At 40.1% G+C, this 16,601-nt stretch overlaps 1 protein-coding gene across 2 annotated transcripts in view; it reads left to right on the top strand.

Annotated features, from left to right (window-relative positions):
* The window catches only part of LOC126108521 (probable citrate synthase 2, mitochondrial), a 234,300-nt gene that overhangs the window by 210,150 nt on the left and 7,549 nt on the right, over positions 1-16,601 (top strand). For both annotated transcript variants that reach the window (XM_049913792.1, XM_049913791.1), the window contains exons 6-8: positions 1,720-1,852; positions 12,503-12,706; positions 15,507-15,611. In XM_049913792.1, the coding sequence (XP_049769749.1) occupies positions 1,720-1,852; positions 12,503-12,706; positions 15,507-15,611 (442 nt within the window). The remainder of the gene's footprint in view (positions 1-1,719; positions 1,853-12,502; positions 12,707-15,506; positions 15,612-16,601) is intronic.

The following is a 16,601-nucleotide window of genomic DNA, read 5'->3' as shown; positions in this document are numbered from 1 at the left end:
CCGCACTTTTCAGAACTCGACAGGTGGGAACTAACGTTGAAACGTGTCCTCGGTTCTCGCCACCCATCTAGTCTTTGCATTAATTCCTTGAGTCTCAGCATTTACTAACAGTGACTACTCCTTTCTTCACCCAATTCCCTACATCTTTCATTTAACCTGTCTATTTTCTGCCATTTCCCCCATGCACTTCTGCTTCATACAAAGCACTTAGCTTTTCACTCTCATTAACTCTAGTGCTCAATGTTCTACTAGTAATCTGTGTCTCGCATATTACTCTGTGTTCCACCCTCGAGCTCTCACATTTTCAAATCTTGTCCAGTGCCGTCCCCAACAGTCAATCTTCCTTCTCGTCCCATCTTGCAAGTCTCACCTGACCTGGGGTTCTTCCCCTTCAACTCTTTGCCAAGAGGAGGAGCCGAGAGGCTCAAAAGCTTGTAAAAGTTAAACCTTTTTATGTGTGTGCTCTCCTGCTGCCACTTGGTACGTAGATTTTTTTATCTAACCATTCAAATTATATTGTCAATAATTATTTTCATTGCTATAGAAGTCATAGTTACATTACTTGTGCTGACATACACTTTAAATGGTAAAAGAATTATTCCATTCAGCTTTAATTTAAACTAGCTTTCAGGTTTATAAAAAGGTATTTTGTCATTGTACGACACATTTTAGAGGGGTCACGAATATACCTAGAGACATGATGAAAGTCACGAATTCGATCCTCTAAAAACCTGTAGACATCTTTGATTAGCATATAAGGTAGTGTTGTTAATAAGTAAGATTACCTTGAATGTAAAATGTTTTTTGCAATGTAAGAATTGAATTGTGTGGGTGTGCATGCATGTGTGCTTTATTTTGATTCATTTATTATTATTATGGGTGGTTTTTTTTTTTTTTTTTTTTTTTTTTTTTTTTTTTTTTTTTTTTTTTTTTTTTTTTTTCCCCCCCACAAAAGATGTAGGTCAGATACCTGTACGGTGTGAAAATTCAATGTTGACCTTAAATAATGAAAAGTGTGAGGTCATCCACGTGTACACTGAGGAATCTGTTAAACCTTGGTTACATGATAAATCAATCAAATTTAAGGCCGTTAATTCAACTAAATATCTAATAATTAAAATTTTGAACAACTTAAATTGGGTAGATCACACAGAAAATGTTGAGCAGATGGCGAACCAAAAATAGTGTTTTAATGGTGGAACACTAAGAAGATTCAACAGCTCTATTAAAGAGACTCCCTACACTGTGCTTGTCTGTCATCCTTAGGAGTAGTGCTGTGCGGTACGGGATCCTTACCAGATAAGATTAATGGAATAAATAGAGAAAGTTCAAAGAAGAGCTGGACATGTCCTATAATCTTGAAATAGGAGAGAGAATGTCACTGACATGATATAAGATATGGGGTGGAAATCGTTAAAACAGATATTTCTCATTGTGGTGTCTCACGAAATGTCAGTCGTCAACTTCCTCCTCCAAATGCAAAAATATTTCATCGACATCGACCTACGTAGAGAGAAAAGATTGTCGTAATAAAATAAGGGAATCGCAGCTCCCTCGGAGAGATAAAAAGCCATCTGCCAGGCATTTAAGTGTGATTAACAGAGTAGCGATGTAGATGTAGATGAAGTAGTAGTTAGCCCGTGCACTTGTTAAAATTTTTCACCAGGATTTTACTGTTTTTGTAACTAGAGCCTAATCGTGCAAGGTTTTGTATTGCAGTGACCACGAGGGTGGCAACGTGAGTGCACACACGGTTCACTTAGTGGGCTCGGCGCTGTCCGATCCTTACCTCTCCTTCGCCGCTGGAATAAATGGCCTCGCGGGACCTCTTCACGGGCTTGCCAACCAGGAGGTAAGTTCTTTCCTCTTTCTTGCAGTGCAGAGTTAGGCCAGACTGACGAAGTTATCTCAAACGATAAAAACAGTTTGGGGAAAAGTAAAACTGTGCAAAGAAACTTGGGGATCCTTCAGAGGATAGCCAGTGAGGTAATGCGTAAGACGACGTTCCTAAGTATCTAGGTGGATAATAAACTGAAGGACCACCAGCATGTGGAACCAGTAAACAAAAATTGTCGTGTCTGCCTTCTTTGTGCTGAGAACTTTCTCTAATTGTGTTGCCTTGCAAATGTGATTTCTAGTATATTCACATACTTTCACTTATGTCCTATGGCATAATCTTTTGAGGCAAAACAGTTACTGTCAAAAAGTATCTCTTCTACAGAAGTATGCTGTAAAAATAGTAAAATCGGTTACTAAATATCTTGCAAAAGTATCTTGGGGGTTTTCTTTCTTATGTGTCAGTACATAAACATACTACTGAACAGCTAAACTCTGTCCCGATTGCAGCTGCCTATCTGATGGCTTCTAGGGGAACAAAAATGTGAATTTCGGTATTTCGTACAATTATTGGCTGAATTTTGAAATGCCCTTGTAATCTACTCATTCACAGGTAAGTTTTCATGCTATAAGACAGATCAGAAACTGTATACACATCGTGAGGGAGCATAACTCACAGTGTTGGAATTACCCAGACTTCATTCATCCATTATTTGAGAATGAGAGCACCTCACAAATTCCTACTAGCTTTATGCAATTTGACATTTTCCTCACTGACACCCCCACAAAATTAAAGGGAATAAGTTTATTACATACTACATTTTACTGTTCTTGCAGTAAAATGCTAGCATCAGGCATGATATTTTAATTTATTGCTCCTTTGCTACTATTCGCAACCTATTTTGTTGACAGTATCCACATGTACAACTTCATTGATGAGTGCTGATTCTCCGTATTTGTGCAGATCTGTGGGGCTGTACTGGAATGCAGTAAATAGTGTAATAACAGGGTGCATACGACCTGGGACAACTGGGAGATCTGGGAAAAACCTGGGAATTTTTTCATCTGGGAGAAAACTGGGAAAAACCCGGGAATTGTATAGAATTCCGGGAATTTTTCATTGTTTTAGTTTTCAGTTAAATTTTTGTGATTTTGACTGGTAAGAACCAATACTCTAACAAAGGATATTACTGTAACCCGCTACTGCAGCAACAAAACATGAACGAGAGAAAAAAGAAAATGATAATAAAACTTAAGTTGCAAAGAAAATGCACTGTATACAACAAAACAGTGCTCATACAAGTGTCTGCCAACAGCAAAGTGTGTCGAAGGCTTTAGGAAGACTATGCAATGCTTTATAACAACAAATTGCCTCCGATGAGTGTGACGTGACAACTGTCTGAATTAAATTCGTTGGAGCTGTTGCGGGCGGGCTCTTAGAGCATGCTTAGTTGAGTCGCATATGGGTAGTACTTTCTATCGCTTCTGGTTACAGAAGTATGACTGGGCACCACTGCTTAATATTGCCCCGATTTGGAAACGTAGTAAATCTGGCGCTGATGCCCAGAGCAGTCCGAGTTGTGGTGGGGAGATGGGTCGTCTCCACGTGACCTGTGTTTACGTTCAGTGATTTTGTTGTTTCCACTTCGTTTATTGCTCTCACATTAAATGATAACAAATGGATTTTTGCGTCCTGAGTTATCAAATGAATTAAAATACATTCACATAATTATGGAAGGCTAAAACATGTTATTAGTTTTAGATTTTATTTCCACCTTCTGACAGTCAAGAATTAATCGCCTTGCAGAACAATGAAGTTATTTTTGTCGGTTTGCTAAAGAGATTTGGCTTTCATTAATCTTGTCTGCTTTATTTGAAACGTTTAATTTCACACTATTGGCTAGTTTCAACTGTTCACTGCATATCAAGTGCACGTATAGTGTTATGCCATAATAAAGAACCAAACATGAGATAATACAGTACTGGTACTCCTAGAAAATTTACGTACGAATCTGGACATACGAATGTGCATTTTAAGCCGAATTGTGCATTTTAGTATGGTTCATGAAATTCCGACGCTCGTGAAGTATCCTCTGATGTCTTGTTTCTTTTATGCCATAATGTAAGATCTTTTAATGTTTCACACATACGAACATATGGTCTTCCTGCGTCATCGTAGCTGCGCAAGCGCGGTGACGCCTGTTTCTGGCGCTCTCTTGCTACTGCTGAAACGAACCTATTTCTAACAATTCGCGGGAAAATATTGCAAATGGTGGTTTGAAAAGCGTTAAATTTAAACCAATTCCTTTTACGAAAGATGAACTATGTGCAAGAATATACGATGAATTTCTTAAGTCACAAAGCGTTTGACTCTCATTTAAAAATCAACTCTTTGAGGACCCATTTAGAAGAATTTTGAGCCCAGAAGATCGGACATTTACGTCGTTATTAAAAATTTTCGTGGCACATTTGTGTGATGTATCTTAAAGTATAAACGCGCAAAAAAGATCAACATTATATGTGAAAGCTTAGGTTCTCTTCCAGCGTATTAATCATAGAGACCAATATTATATGTTAATGCTATGTATGTTAATTTAAACCATTAACTTTTCTTATTTGTGTGTTTGCGCTACTTAAGAGTGTCTGACATCACATGTCCTATGCTGTCATCAGCTGGCGAGATCACGTGACAGGTGCTACGACTGTCTTACAAAAGCGCATCGCAATCTCGATTTCAATGCTTTGGAAAGTAACATGCGGTGTTTGGTGGAATTCAAATTTATACCTTCGTAATACGAAAATATGCAGCGTACATGTTGTTGCAGATCGAAGGTCTTTCAAAACGTGATTCCCCCCCCCCCCCCCCCCCCCCCCCCCCCCCCCCCCTCTGAGTTTCGTTTTCTAAAGTGATGGGAAATTCTACTCCCACATATAAAACCATAGGACTGAAGAGTTTTACAGTGCCGAGGAAGAGTTTACTGGCACTTAACATGGAAAAAGTGTATTTTCATCTGGGAGAAAGTATATTTTTACCCGGGAAATCCGGGAAGAACCCTGGAAGTTTTTTTCCTTGTCCACGTATACACCCTGAATAATAATATAAAATACATTTCTCTGCCTGTCTAAGGTGCCGAACAAACACAAATGTGAGAAATATGTGAAGTATTCGGCATCGGGTGCGTGCTGAGAAATGGTGCAGCACCTCGAGGCACGGGCTCTGTCTTGCAGACAGCAGTCAGGGGGCCAATAGGATGCTGCTCTTCTGGAAAAGCTGGCATTCTCAGGAAATTACATTTCACATGAAAAATCTGAGAATTCAAAAAGTTTTGTAAAATCTTAGGGATTTCTGTCTCTGTAACATTGGAATTTAATTTTTATTCAGGTTTATAAATCACAAATTTTAAAATACTTTATTTGAAAGTGCATTAATTATTAAGTATTAGTACATACAAATTATCAGTGTTCAAAAATTGCTGTTAAACTACAGGTGAGAGGAGAGAACAGTTATTGCGAGTAGCTCAAACACCATCCCACCCACTCACTGTGCATTTCTTAAGCCTCTTATGATGTCATCTTCCTCCCCATACGTTGAATTTTCAGTGAATTCTCAGGTAATACCTCCCCCATCCCCCCAGCTGCTCTGGTCAATCCCCACATTTTCGTACATACTCTGTAAACCTCTGTGGAGTGTATGGCAGCCATTACCTAGGAATGTACCGGATGTCGAGGTTTCTTTTCTTGTTAATCTCGTACACATTGTGGGAAGAATGACTGCCTTAATGCCCTTGTGCACTGTAATTAGTATAACATTGTTTCTGCACTCCCTACAAGAGTGATACTTCAGGATGAATCGTCTCTCAAGATTCTTCACTTGAGACTTCTTTAAAATTTTTAAGCAGGATTTCGTGTGATACTTGCTATCTTACCCGAAGGCATCTGCCAATTCAGTTTATCCTCAATTTGCATGAACCAAATATGTTAACATATGTGCTGTTCCTTCTTTTTGTACGTTTGTTTATTCACCTGGGGATTATCTTAAACAATACTGGATTTCTCATAACATGATGAAAATACATTGCGCATGCACGTGCACATACCTGTATGCGTGCCATATGAGAATAGGGCAGGGCGGTTAGGTGTGGCCTCGATGACGAAACAGTTCTGGCATTTGACTGTATAACTACAGAAAACTTAAATCGAGATGACTTGGCAGGGCAAACTCTCTTTCTCCCAAATAAGAGGTCGGTGTATTAACTACACTGCCTTGTTTGGTTGGTCCCTATAATACCAGTGTTCTTTCATACAAACCTTGTTAATGTTCATTGCCTCACACATAAGACACATGCTGGTGACTCTGCTCCCAGCACTAACTCCAGTCTGTTCAGAAAACGGACTCTGTGCCCATAAAGTCATTATTCCCTTTGCAAGTCTTCGTGTCCTCCCCTCGGCCCACCTGAAAAGCTGAGTCGGCATCCTCCCCGTGATGAGTGAACTGTTGAACTCAGGAGAGTCACAAAACCTGACCATCATATGCTGCAGATACATGCCTAAGTATTGAAGCATTGTAATGTCAGAAACAGCAAAGGACTTGGAAGAGCAGTTGAATGGAATGGACAGTGTCTTGAAAGGAGGGTATAAGATGAACATCAACAAAAGCAAAACAAGGATAATGGAATGTAGTTGAATTAGGAAATGAGACACTTAAATTAGTAAGAGTTTTGCTATTTGGGGAGCAAAATAACTGATGTCTAAGTAGAGAGGATATAAAATGTAGACTAGTAATGGCAAGGAAAGAGTTTCTGAAGAAGAGAAATTTGTTAACATAGAGTATAGATTTAAGTGTCAGGAAGTCGTTTCTGAAAGTATTAGAGTGGAGTGTAGCCATGTATGGAAGTGAAACGTGGACGATAAATAGTTTGGACAAGAAGAGAATAGAAGCTTTCGAAATGTGGTGCTACAGGAGAATGCTGAATGTTAGATGGGTAGATCACATAACTAATGAGGAGGTATTGAATAGAATTGGGGAGAAGAGGAGTTTGTGACACAACTTGACCAGAAGAAGGGATCGGTTGGTAGGACATGTTCTGAGGCATCAAGGGATCACAAATTTAGCATTGGAGGGCAGTGTGGAGGGTAAAAATCCTAGAGGGAGACCAAGAGATGAATACACTAAGCAGATTCAGAAGGATGTAGGTTGCAGTAGGTACTGGGAGATGAAGAAGCTTGCACAGGATAGAGTAGCATGGAGAGCTGCATCAAAGCAGTCTCTGGACTGAAGACAACAACGTGACATGTTGTTCTAATTATACCCCTTCATTGTTAGTCACTACTCTGAATTCTCTAAATAACGTAGTACACATTACTTAAGAAGAACCTTTAAGCTGCCTTTTTAAACAGATGTTGCAGTAATAATTTTCATCTTGTGTAATTTGTTGTGCAGTTTTATTCACTGATACCATTTTATATCTTGAATGTTTGTTTTTCTTTGAAAAATTTTAGTCCAAACATTGTTTTGCTCCATGATTGTGTGTAGAACTACTAGGGATATGTTTGGTGATGTTTTCCTGGAAATGCAGAATAGATTAGTACATACTGTCTTGCAATGAGGATACCCAGTTTTTTAAATAGTTCTTTACAATGAGCCAGACATTACTTAGTTATTATCCTTGTGGCCTTTTCTGCAATTTAGACATCTGTGATTTGTGCCTTTTCTGTTCTTAGAAAAAAATCAAATAGGTAAGAATTGAATGTACGTAGGAATAGTAACTCACCAGAAAACAATAGGTATTACAGAACACAAAGAGCAGAATGTGAAAATTCTTTTTCCCAGTATCTTTGTGTTCATGTCACGTTAATTGACAATCAATACGAATCCCTAAAAACTTTATTTACTACACAATCTAGAAACTTACCTATGCTTAATGTGACAGTTGTTTATCCACTTTGTTGAAATTGCATAAACATGGCCTATTAGATTTATTTTATATGGGTCCTACACAGGTGAGCAGTATTCTTACATCGTATGCACAAGTGTCCTGTGAGCAGTGTTTGTAGAATTTTATTTTCAGTGTGTCCTACCATTGAACCAGTCTGCCATATGCTTTACCTGTGACTGAGTCTGTTAAGAGATCGTGCCATTTCGTACCCCTAATTGTTATTATGCTCGAATATTTGTAAAAGTCAAACTATTCCAGTTGTGACTCATCAGTGATTCTGTTTTGTGAACTGCATAGTTTTACATTTGAGTTTTTAAAAGTTAAAGTTGTAATCTTAGCCCCGATGCATCGTCTGAAAAATGTCAGTGTGTTAATTTTGTATATCAGGTCATTAATATAAATTACGAATGACAATGGTTGAAACACATTCTCAGGAACACACATTCTGAGGAACACACATCTGCTTCTGTTGGTAACTGTCCAACTGATTGTACTGCATTTTGTCTACAAAAAAGATTCTCAAGCCTGTGACAAATACCCCATTTAATCATACCTTTGTAAATAAATATTGGTGTAATAGTAAGACATGTGCTTCTTCAAAGTCCTGAATGCCTTGATCCCTGGCTGTCATGTCATGTAAGTGAAATGCAAGTTGAGCTTCCCATGACTGATGCTTTTGGAATCCGTGGAGGTTAGTATGGACGAGGTAGTTATACATTTGTGTCCAAAATTAAGGCAACAAACCACCATTTCCCCATTTTTTGTCTAATTCGTGGTATAATCAATCAGTCAGATGTCTATACAATCACCTTCTGCCCAGAAGGGGGCATTCTGGTCATCGTCGTCGTCTGGAGGGCCAAAACAAGAACGGAAGCAGGACAATCGCAAACTGATGCGACTCGATGGCTTAATGTGAATCGTTCTGTTTCTCGGATGCTGTGGTGATTCGTAGAGATTGAAAAACAGTGTCCTAAAGACCAGTCCAGGGCAGACCACGTGTGGTATCAGAAAGAGTGGAGTGTAATTTGGCTAGAAGGGCACGACCGTTTAACCTCGGCACTGCACGGCACTCGACCTCGCAGCATTCACCGGACGTGCCGTATAGAGACAAATGGCGACAGGAGGTTTCGGTGGAGTGGCCTTTGTCGGAGACCTGCCGTATGTGTACCTCTGAGTCTTCACGGGAGGGAACGTGTAGAGTGGAGTTGTCAACGTGCCACTCGGATGTCGAACAGTGGGCCAATATTCTTTCCACAGATGATCCCGATTTGGTCGGGAGTGATTCTCAAAGCATTTGCGTCTGTAAGGAACGTGGAACACGATTTCGGGACCAGAGCTCTGAAGAGAGAGACCAAAATCGAGGAGGATCCCTAATGGTGTGGGCGGGAGTTACGTGGGCCACTCGGACACCTCTCCGTCAGACAGTATCGGTTAATCGGCGCGCTTTAACCGACGACAAGTATTGCGACGGCAGCTTCGGACTCGACGGGCGCGTGTTGCGAGGTAATGTGGACCCACACTAGGTACTGCCGGACAATACTGCTCGACCTCAGAGCACGTGGTCGAAAGGCTCTCCCGATTTTAATCTCGTCGATCGTGTCTCAGATGCACTAGGGAGACAGGTTGCATCACATCGACATCCACCAACCACTCTGAGACTTCTGAGCACCTCTGCAGGAAGAATGGGCGTTATTACATCGACGTGAGACGGTTGACACCGTTCGCAGTGTGCCCGATCGTTGCAGGGCATCTGTTGCTGCCAGAGGTGGTCACACCCCGTACTGAGCACATGAGCCAGTTGTCGGAAAGTGTGTGCCAATTGGTCAAGTTGGAAAAAACGAGAAACATTTTTGTGTACAGTTATGCCTGTAGCAGTTATTCCATAAGGCCCTGGAGCCATGTTTAATTTCAGTGATTTTTAGCTTTTTCAATGCCATCTACACTAATGTTTCACTCATCTTTGCAGTAGTGCAATGGGGACGTAACTTCTGTCTTTTGCTCAGTAAAAATTTTTTGAAAATAGATTTCTGCTTTGCGACCATCGGCTGCAACTCTAGGTGGCACCAACTGCTTTTTAGTAAAAGACCGTAATTTCTTTGGATCTTGTAGTTTCTCTCGATACAATACATCGGTGGTGTCACGGAAGGCTTCGTGTAGCCCTCTTGACAGCCAATTTGTTTCCCTTGGCATTAAACAATTAGGTTGATTCTTAAGTTAATATCAGTTTTGTTTTGTATGTTGGTATTACGGTTCCTACAGATTTATTTATCGATTGCCATTTCTTATTTGTAGTTCAGTGTTGTTGTTGTTGTTTGATTTTATATATTGTCGTTGGGAGATACGGAATGCAGCTGTGGGTGCTGGTAATTGAAGAGTGTAAAAAGCAGAACATTTCAGACCTATTTTCTGTTAGTTCAACAGAGGGTTGCCAGCAGCAGAGTCAGCTAGAAACATTTGTACTGTGTCTGGGGATAATGCCATTCGATAGAGCCCAGCGAGAAACTGATTTTCTCATTGTTTTGACATTAATGACTCTCGGTGTTTACAAAACCTTCAGGGTTTGAAGAGTGTTTAAAGGCATTTAATCAACAATCGTCCGTGTCAGTGTATTCGACAACTGGCAAGAGTGATGAGCTGTGATTGTTCCACCACAGTGTGACATTTGCATGCAGTGGCGAAGTTTCAAAAATTGGGTGTACCAGTACCACATGTTCCAGCCAAAATCCCAAAAATCAGTGGGTGTCCATATGTGTGTGTCTCTGCTTGCTAATCATCAAATAGACTGTAGACAACACCTACCATTCCTATCCTGTGTCATTACTGGTGACAAGAAATGGAGTCTCTACGCTAACATAAGGAAAAGAAAGGAATGGTTGAGCTCAAAGCGAGCTGCAACTCCCCATACGAAGACCTGTGCGCCTCCAGGAAAGATAATTTTATGCATCTGGTGGAATAGTGATGGCGTGGTGTACTAACAAGGGAACCTCCCCATCCCACCCCCCTCAGATTTAGTTAAAAGTTGGCACAGTGGATAGGCCTTGAAAAACTGAACACAGATCAATCGAGAAAACAGGAAGAAGTTGTGTGGAACTATGAAAAAAAAAAAGCAAAATAGACACTGAGTAGTCCATCTACAAGATAGGCAACATCAAGGATAGTGTGAGCTCAGGAGCACCGTGGTCCTGTGCTTAGCGTGGGCAGCTGCGGCACGAGAGGTCCTCGGTTCAAGTCTTCCCTCGAGCGAAAAGTTTACTTTCCTTATTTTCGCAAAATTATGATCTGTCTGTTCGTTCATTGACATCTCTGTTCACTGTAATAAGTTTAGTGTCTGTGTTTTGCGACCGCACCGCAAAACTGTGCGATTAGTAGACGAAAGGACGTGCTTCTCCAATGGGAACCGAAAACATTTGATCGCATGGTCATAGGTCAACAGATTCCTCCAAAGGAAAACACGTCCGATATATTCTATACGACACTGGTGATGGCATGTGCGTCACATGACAGGAATATGCTGTCGACCCACCTAACTTGTACACTTGGCGAATGGGTTTTACCTTGCCCGATTTAGGTTTTCTTGTGGGTCTGGTAAACACTTCCAAAAAAGTGATGAAAACATAAGAGTTTGTCACATAAACTGCAACTAATGAATGCAACAGTTTCACAGTTGCACAGTTTTCCCTGTCCTCTGTCAAAACATATGTTTTTAGAGTCTTCAAATTTTTCCGTGTGTAGACCGTCAAATCCTGCATATGTCCAAGCAAATCTGAACATGTCCTGGAATTTTAGAGAGCGAAGTTGATTGTGTGTGAGTGCCTGAACTTTGATAATTATCTGAAAATAAAAAATTAAACTCCTCACTAGGGGGAAGATTTGAACCAAGGACCTCTCGTACCACAGCTGCTCATGCTAACCCCGGGACCGCGGCGCTCCTGAGCTCACACTATCCTTGATGTTGCCTATCTTGTAGATGGACTACTCAGTGTGTGTGTGTCTATATATATATATATATATATATATATATATATATAAATATATATATATATATATATATATATATATATATATATTTATATTTTTTATTTATTTTTTTTTTTCCCCCACACAACTTCTTCCTGTTTTCTCGAGTGATCTGTGTTCAGTTTTTCAAGGCCTATCCACTGTGCCAACTTATAACTAAATCTGAGGGGGGTGCGATGGGGAGGTTCCCTTGTAACAATTGCTTCCCCGAAGTGTAACTGTCACTGCTGACTGAGACGTCTTGCAGATGCAGTCAAAGAATAATTACCAGGAAGACTGTGTTAACTGATGCTACGTAACGATAACATCCGCGTGCATACGTACAGGAGTTGGGTTGGGAAATCATTCCACACCCACCTTATTCACCTTCTCCACTGTCTGTTGAACAAACTTCAAATAACTTCCTTTCCAGGTGAAAATGCGCTCCAGACTAGGCTCGACGAATTCTTCACTTAAAAACCGCACAATTTCTAGACGTGGAATTGAAAAGTTACCTTTGTGTTAGCAGAGTGTTGTAAATAGTGAAAAATATGTTATTGATGACTAAAGTCTGAGTTACGTGTACTTGTTGTTTCATAAACTTAAAGCAAAACACTGCTGCTCCGACATATTATTTATAGCCCAGTGCTCTGTTTTACACTTATTATGTAGTAGTGGCCAGTTTTTGGGACATTAGAGAAGTTTTACTCAGTGTGTCCGTTTCTCGTTAACAGGTGCTGATCTTCCTGAAGAAGGTGCAGGCAGCGCTGGGTGACAACCCGTCGGACGACAAGCTGAAGGAGTTCATCTGGAAGACACTGAAGTCGGGCCAGGTGGTGCCCGGCTACGGCCACGCGGTGCTGCGCAAGACGGATCCGCGTTACACCTGCCAGAGGGAGTTCGCCATGAAGCACTTGCCCGATGACCCGATGTTCAAGGTAACCTGTCACATACGAATATTGCTTTTACTCGCTTTGGTGTATTTGAAAGTATAAAGGAATATGCGGGAATGCGGGCTTTCTCGGCAAATTTCATTCGTGAAATATTCTCGGATTATCCACAGAGTTCTGTGTACTAATGTTTCGACTAGTTTCCTACTGGTCACCTTCGGCTACAGTTGTGGGTTTGTATCCAGTTCGTTCCTTTATAGGTGCCGGCCGCAGACACTTTGCTGAAGGTAAAACGTGCAGGAGTCCTGTGCCACCTTAACAGCATATACAATGAAATTAGGAGAATAGAAAATGACATTACGATAGAGAGCCCTGTTGGCAAGTACGCTTTCAAGTCGGTGGTAACAGTGTTATTCATCAGTGTATAACACCACACCAGCCGAGCAAGATGAGGAAAGAGAGTAATTTAGATGGAGAAATGAAGCACCTGGTATTCCTTCCATATGCAGCGCTGACTACAGCCGAGACTGCCGTGATAATGGAGAAACACAAAATAGAAATGTTCTGCTGTATGGTTAAAATAAAAAATTTGCTTCAGTCAGCGAAAGTGCAACTAGGGTTGGAGGGCACCTGGCATGCACAGAAGTTATTAAAGAAAGATGGCATTTTCCACTTTTTCTGCATTAATTTTACTTGTTCACTACTATTTTTAGCCTTCCAGACCATTCCAAAGTAATTTTATGTTTCTGCAACAGAAAACTATGCCTTACATGTTTAAATGACAGTAGCTTTAACCCTTCAACTGCTCTGGATGTGTTAACGTGCGGGCTATTGTACCTGTCCCTGTGTGCTCTGAACGTGTTGACACACGCCACCAGTCCTTCTACCTGGTATTCTGAACTTGTCTACGCGTAGACACGTTCAGAGTACCGTGTAGGAGAACTGTTGGCACGCGTAAACACATTCAGAGCACGCAGGGCCAAGTACAAAGGCGCTTGTTGTAACACGTCCAGAGCAGTTAAAGGGTTAAGCAATAGACCAGAGTTAAAAGGTTGTAGCTTAATTTTTTTTTAGTGGTGTCTGTTTTTGAGATTCATTCATATAAATCATACCGAAAACATTCATTCACATAAATCTTGCCATAAATGTTAAAATACATTAAAACTCTAATTACCTGGAAGGGGGTCTGGTGCATAAAAGCTCTCGAATGTAATGCCTTTATAGTTAATGATGGAATAGGAGTCCTGTTAGTTTCAGGTAGTATCACAGACGGCATTAGTATCAAGTACTGTTCTAAACAAGGTTTTTTCTTTTTTGAACATGAATTGTTTATGATAAACAATCTGAAAGGACGTGCTTGTCTAGTGGTGTTTGACTCGTCATTTTACTTGTTCACTATTTGAAGTAAAATGTGAGTGCTTGAAAATTGCATTCATACATTAATATAGATAGAAAAGGTTTGAAAAGTGATACCAATTATGCAAGAAGTAGTTAACTTCGTTCACTTTCAGTATCAAAAATAACAAATTGAAAGTTTAAATGCTTGTTTCTTCAAAACATTTTTTGAGTTGGTAGTGCTGTAACTTGTGAAATATACATGGAGTTACATTACACCTTTTTTGTAACAAGTGTATCAGTGCTTTTTCTACTGTAGTACATAGTTTTGCAAAATATTTTAATTTTCTTGGTGCTTGTTTTTAAATGACTTCCATATCGAAAATATAGATTCTTATTTCAGGGTGCTGCTGTATTGTTCCAAACCATTAAAAAAAAAATTGTACATACTGAATTACTGACATCAGTGTCAACAGTTTTTGAAATTCTGTGCTAGGATAGAAAATTGTGGCATTAAGAGCTCCCACCGACAGCCCTCACACTCCATGAAGGCCTTTTGTTGTTCTAGTGTAGAGTCCTCTGAGTGCATATTTATTTTAAAAAATGCAGACTACAAGGCCTAAAAGTTAGTTTTACGGATTTTTTAAGAAAAAACTGTGAATATTTGTTCCAAATACGGGTGTTGGCCTTTTCTACTTAATTTGACTAGTTTTCTATTCATATTGGTTTAAAAGTGCCTGGTTTTCTGTTGCATGACCACAAAATCACTTCAGAATATGCTAAAAGATCAAAACTAATTGCAAACAAGAAAAAATTAATAAAGCAAAAGTGGAAAGTGCCACCTTCTTTTAATAAATGCATTGCTTTGGTACCCATTATGAAGGAAACTTAATGTTAATTTAAGTGTATGGCCCTGAGAGTTTCACTGACAATTCCTGCACATACACTGATACAGAGGTAATGCTGATACCTTACCTTGACTGCTCACGGCTTATCTGTCCATTTGTGGATATCGTAGTGATTGACAGATGTTCTGCACCACTAAGCACAGCACATCTTTTGTCACGAGTAAAAGACCCACATCTTGACAGGTATTGGTTTCCAGACATACAATTATAGCAGCTTTTCTTCTAGTTTTGACTAATTATGTCGTACAGGAATTTGTCACTTATTTTTAAGCACCCTGTAATGGTATGATTAAAACTACTGTAGGTGCTTAATCTAAGTAAAATAAAAAAAATTTCGTATGTGAAGTGTTAAGGTGTTTTACTGTGAAGACCATAAAATTATGAAGTCGGTAGGAAAAACTTTGTGGTCTGAGGAAGTGCTTAACATAAAACAGCAATATAGAGGTGTGTGGGGTGTCAACACCTGCTCATGTTGGAAGCCAGCAGTTAAGAACTGTCCTGCTAGATGTCCTCTGGTCCGTTAATGCTACCAACTTAATCTGTGTAAATAGCTCTGTCAACTAGCATTTGACTGTTCGATAATGTTTGCTGTCGGTCTGTTTCAGTTGGTGGCCCAGGTGTATAAGGTGGTTCCCCCCATCCTGATGGAGACCGGCAAGGTGAAGAACCCGTGGCCAAATGTGGATGCCCACTCTGGCATCCTCCTGCAGGTATGTGCAAGACAGATGTAAGTGAATACACTGGCTCAGAGCTTCGGTCTTTCAGAAATTTTGAGACCTAAGATGTTGCTGTAAACACTCTCTCCATGCACTATAGACACAATCGTGTATCATAATCAGGTTGGTCCACATATATTGGCAATCTTCAGACCCTGTAGCTCATTGGGGGGGGGGGGGGGGTTTATGGTTTTATGTGGCCCACCACTTCCTTTCCTGCTGACCTCATTTCTGAGTAGCCTTATACCCTATGCCATCAGTTACTTATTTAGTATATTCCAATACCTATCTTCCCCTTACAATTAGTCATTCTACAGCTCCAGCTACCATAAAAGCTATTCACTGATATATTAACAAACTCCTTACTGTCGTGTCGTCCTCCTCCTCTTAAATGGTGGAAACCACTTTCTCTACTTGCTGCATGAATGCTTTGATCTTCTTTTCTGATTTTATCAAAGTGTGTGAATGACTTCCATACAATGCTGTACTCCAAATGTGCATTCTTAAAAGTTTCTTCCCCAATCAATGCCAGTACTAGCAGACTTCTTTTTTGGCGAGTAATGCCTTCTTTGCCTATGCTGGTCTGCTTTTTGTGTCCTCATTGCTTCATCCTCGTGTATTTTGCTTCCAAGCTGTCAGAATTCTTTCTTTGTAATGTACTGTGTTTTCCCCAATTTTGATAAGTTTATTACTCATCTCACCTCATTTCCTCAACTCGTCATTATTATGTCTTTGTTATATTTAAAAAGAAAGATGATGAGACTTACCAAACAAAAGCGCTGGCAGGTCGATAGACACACAAACAAACACAAACATACACACAAAACTCTAGCTTTCGCAACCAACGGTTGCCTCGTCAGGAAAGAGGGAAGGAGAAGGGAAGACAAAAGGATATGGGTTTTAAGGGAGAGGGTAAGGAGTCATTCCAATCACACACACACATATCCATCCGCATATACACCATATGTGTGTGTGTGCGAGTGT

Source organism: Schistocerca cancellata, chromosome 11 (genome assembly GCF_023864275.1).
Source record: "Schistocerca cancellata isolate TAMUIC-IGC-003103 chromosome 11, iqSchCanc2.1, whole genome shotgun sequence".
NCBI lineage: Eukaryota > Metazoa > Arthropoda > Insecta > Orthoptera > Acrididae > Schistocerca > Schistocerca cancellata.
This window is presented reverse-complemented; position numbering and strand designations above follow the sequence as displayed.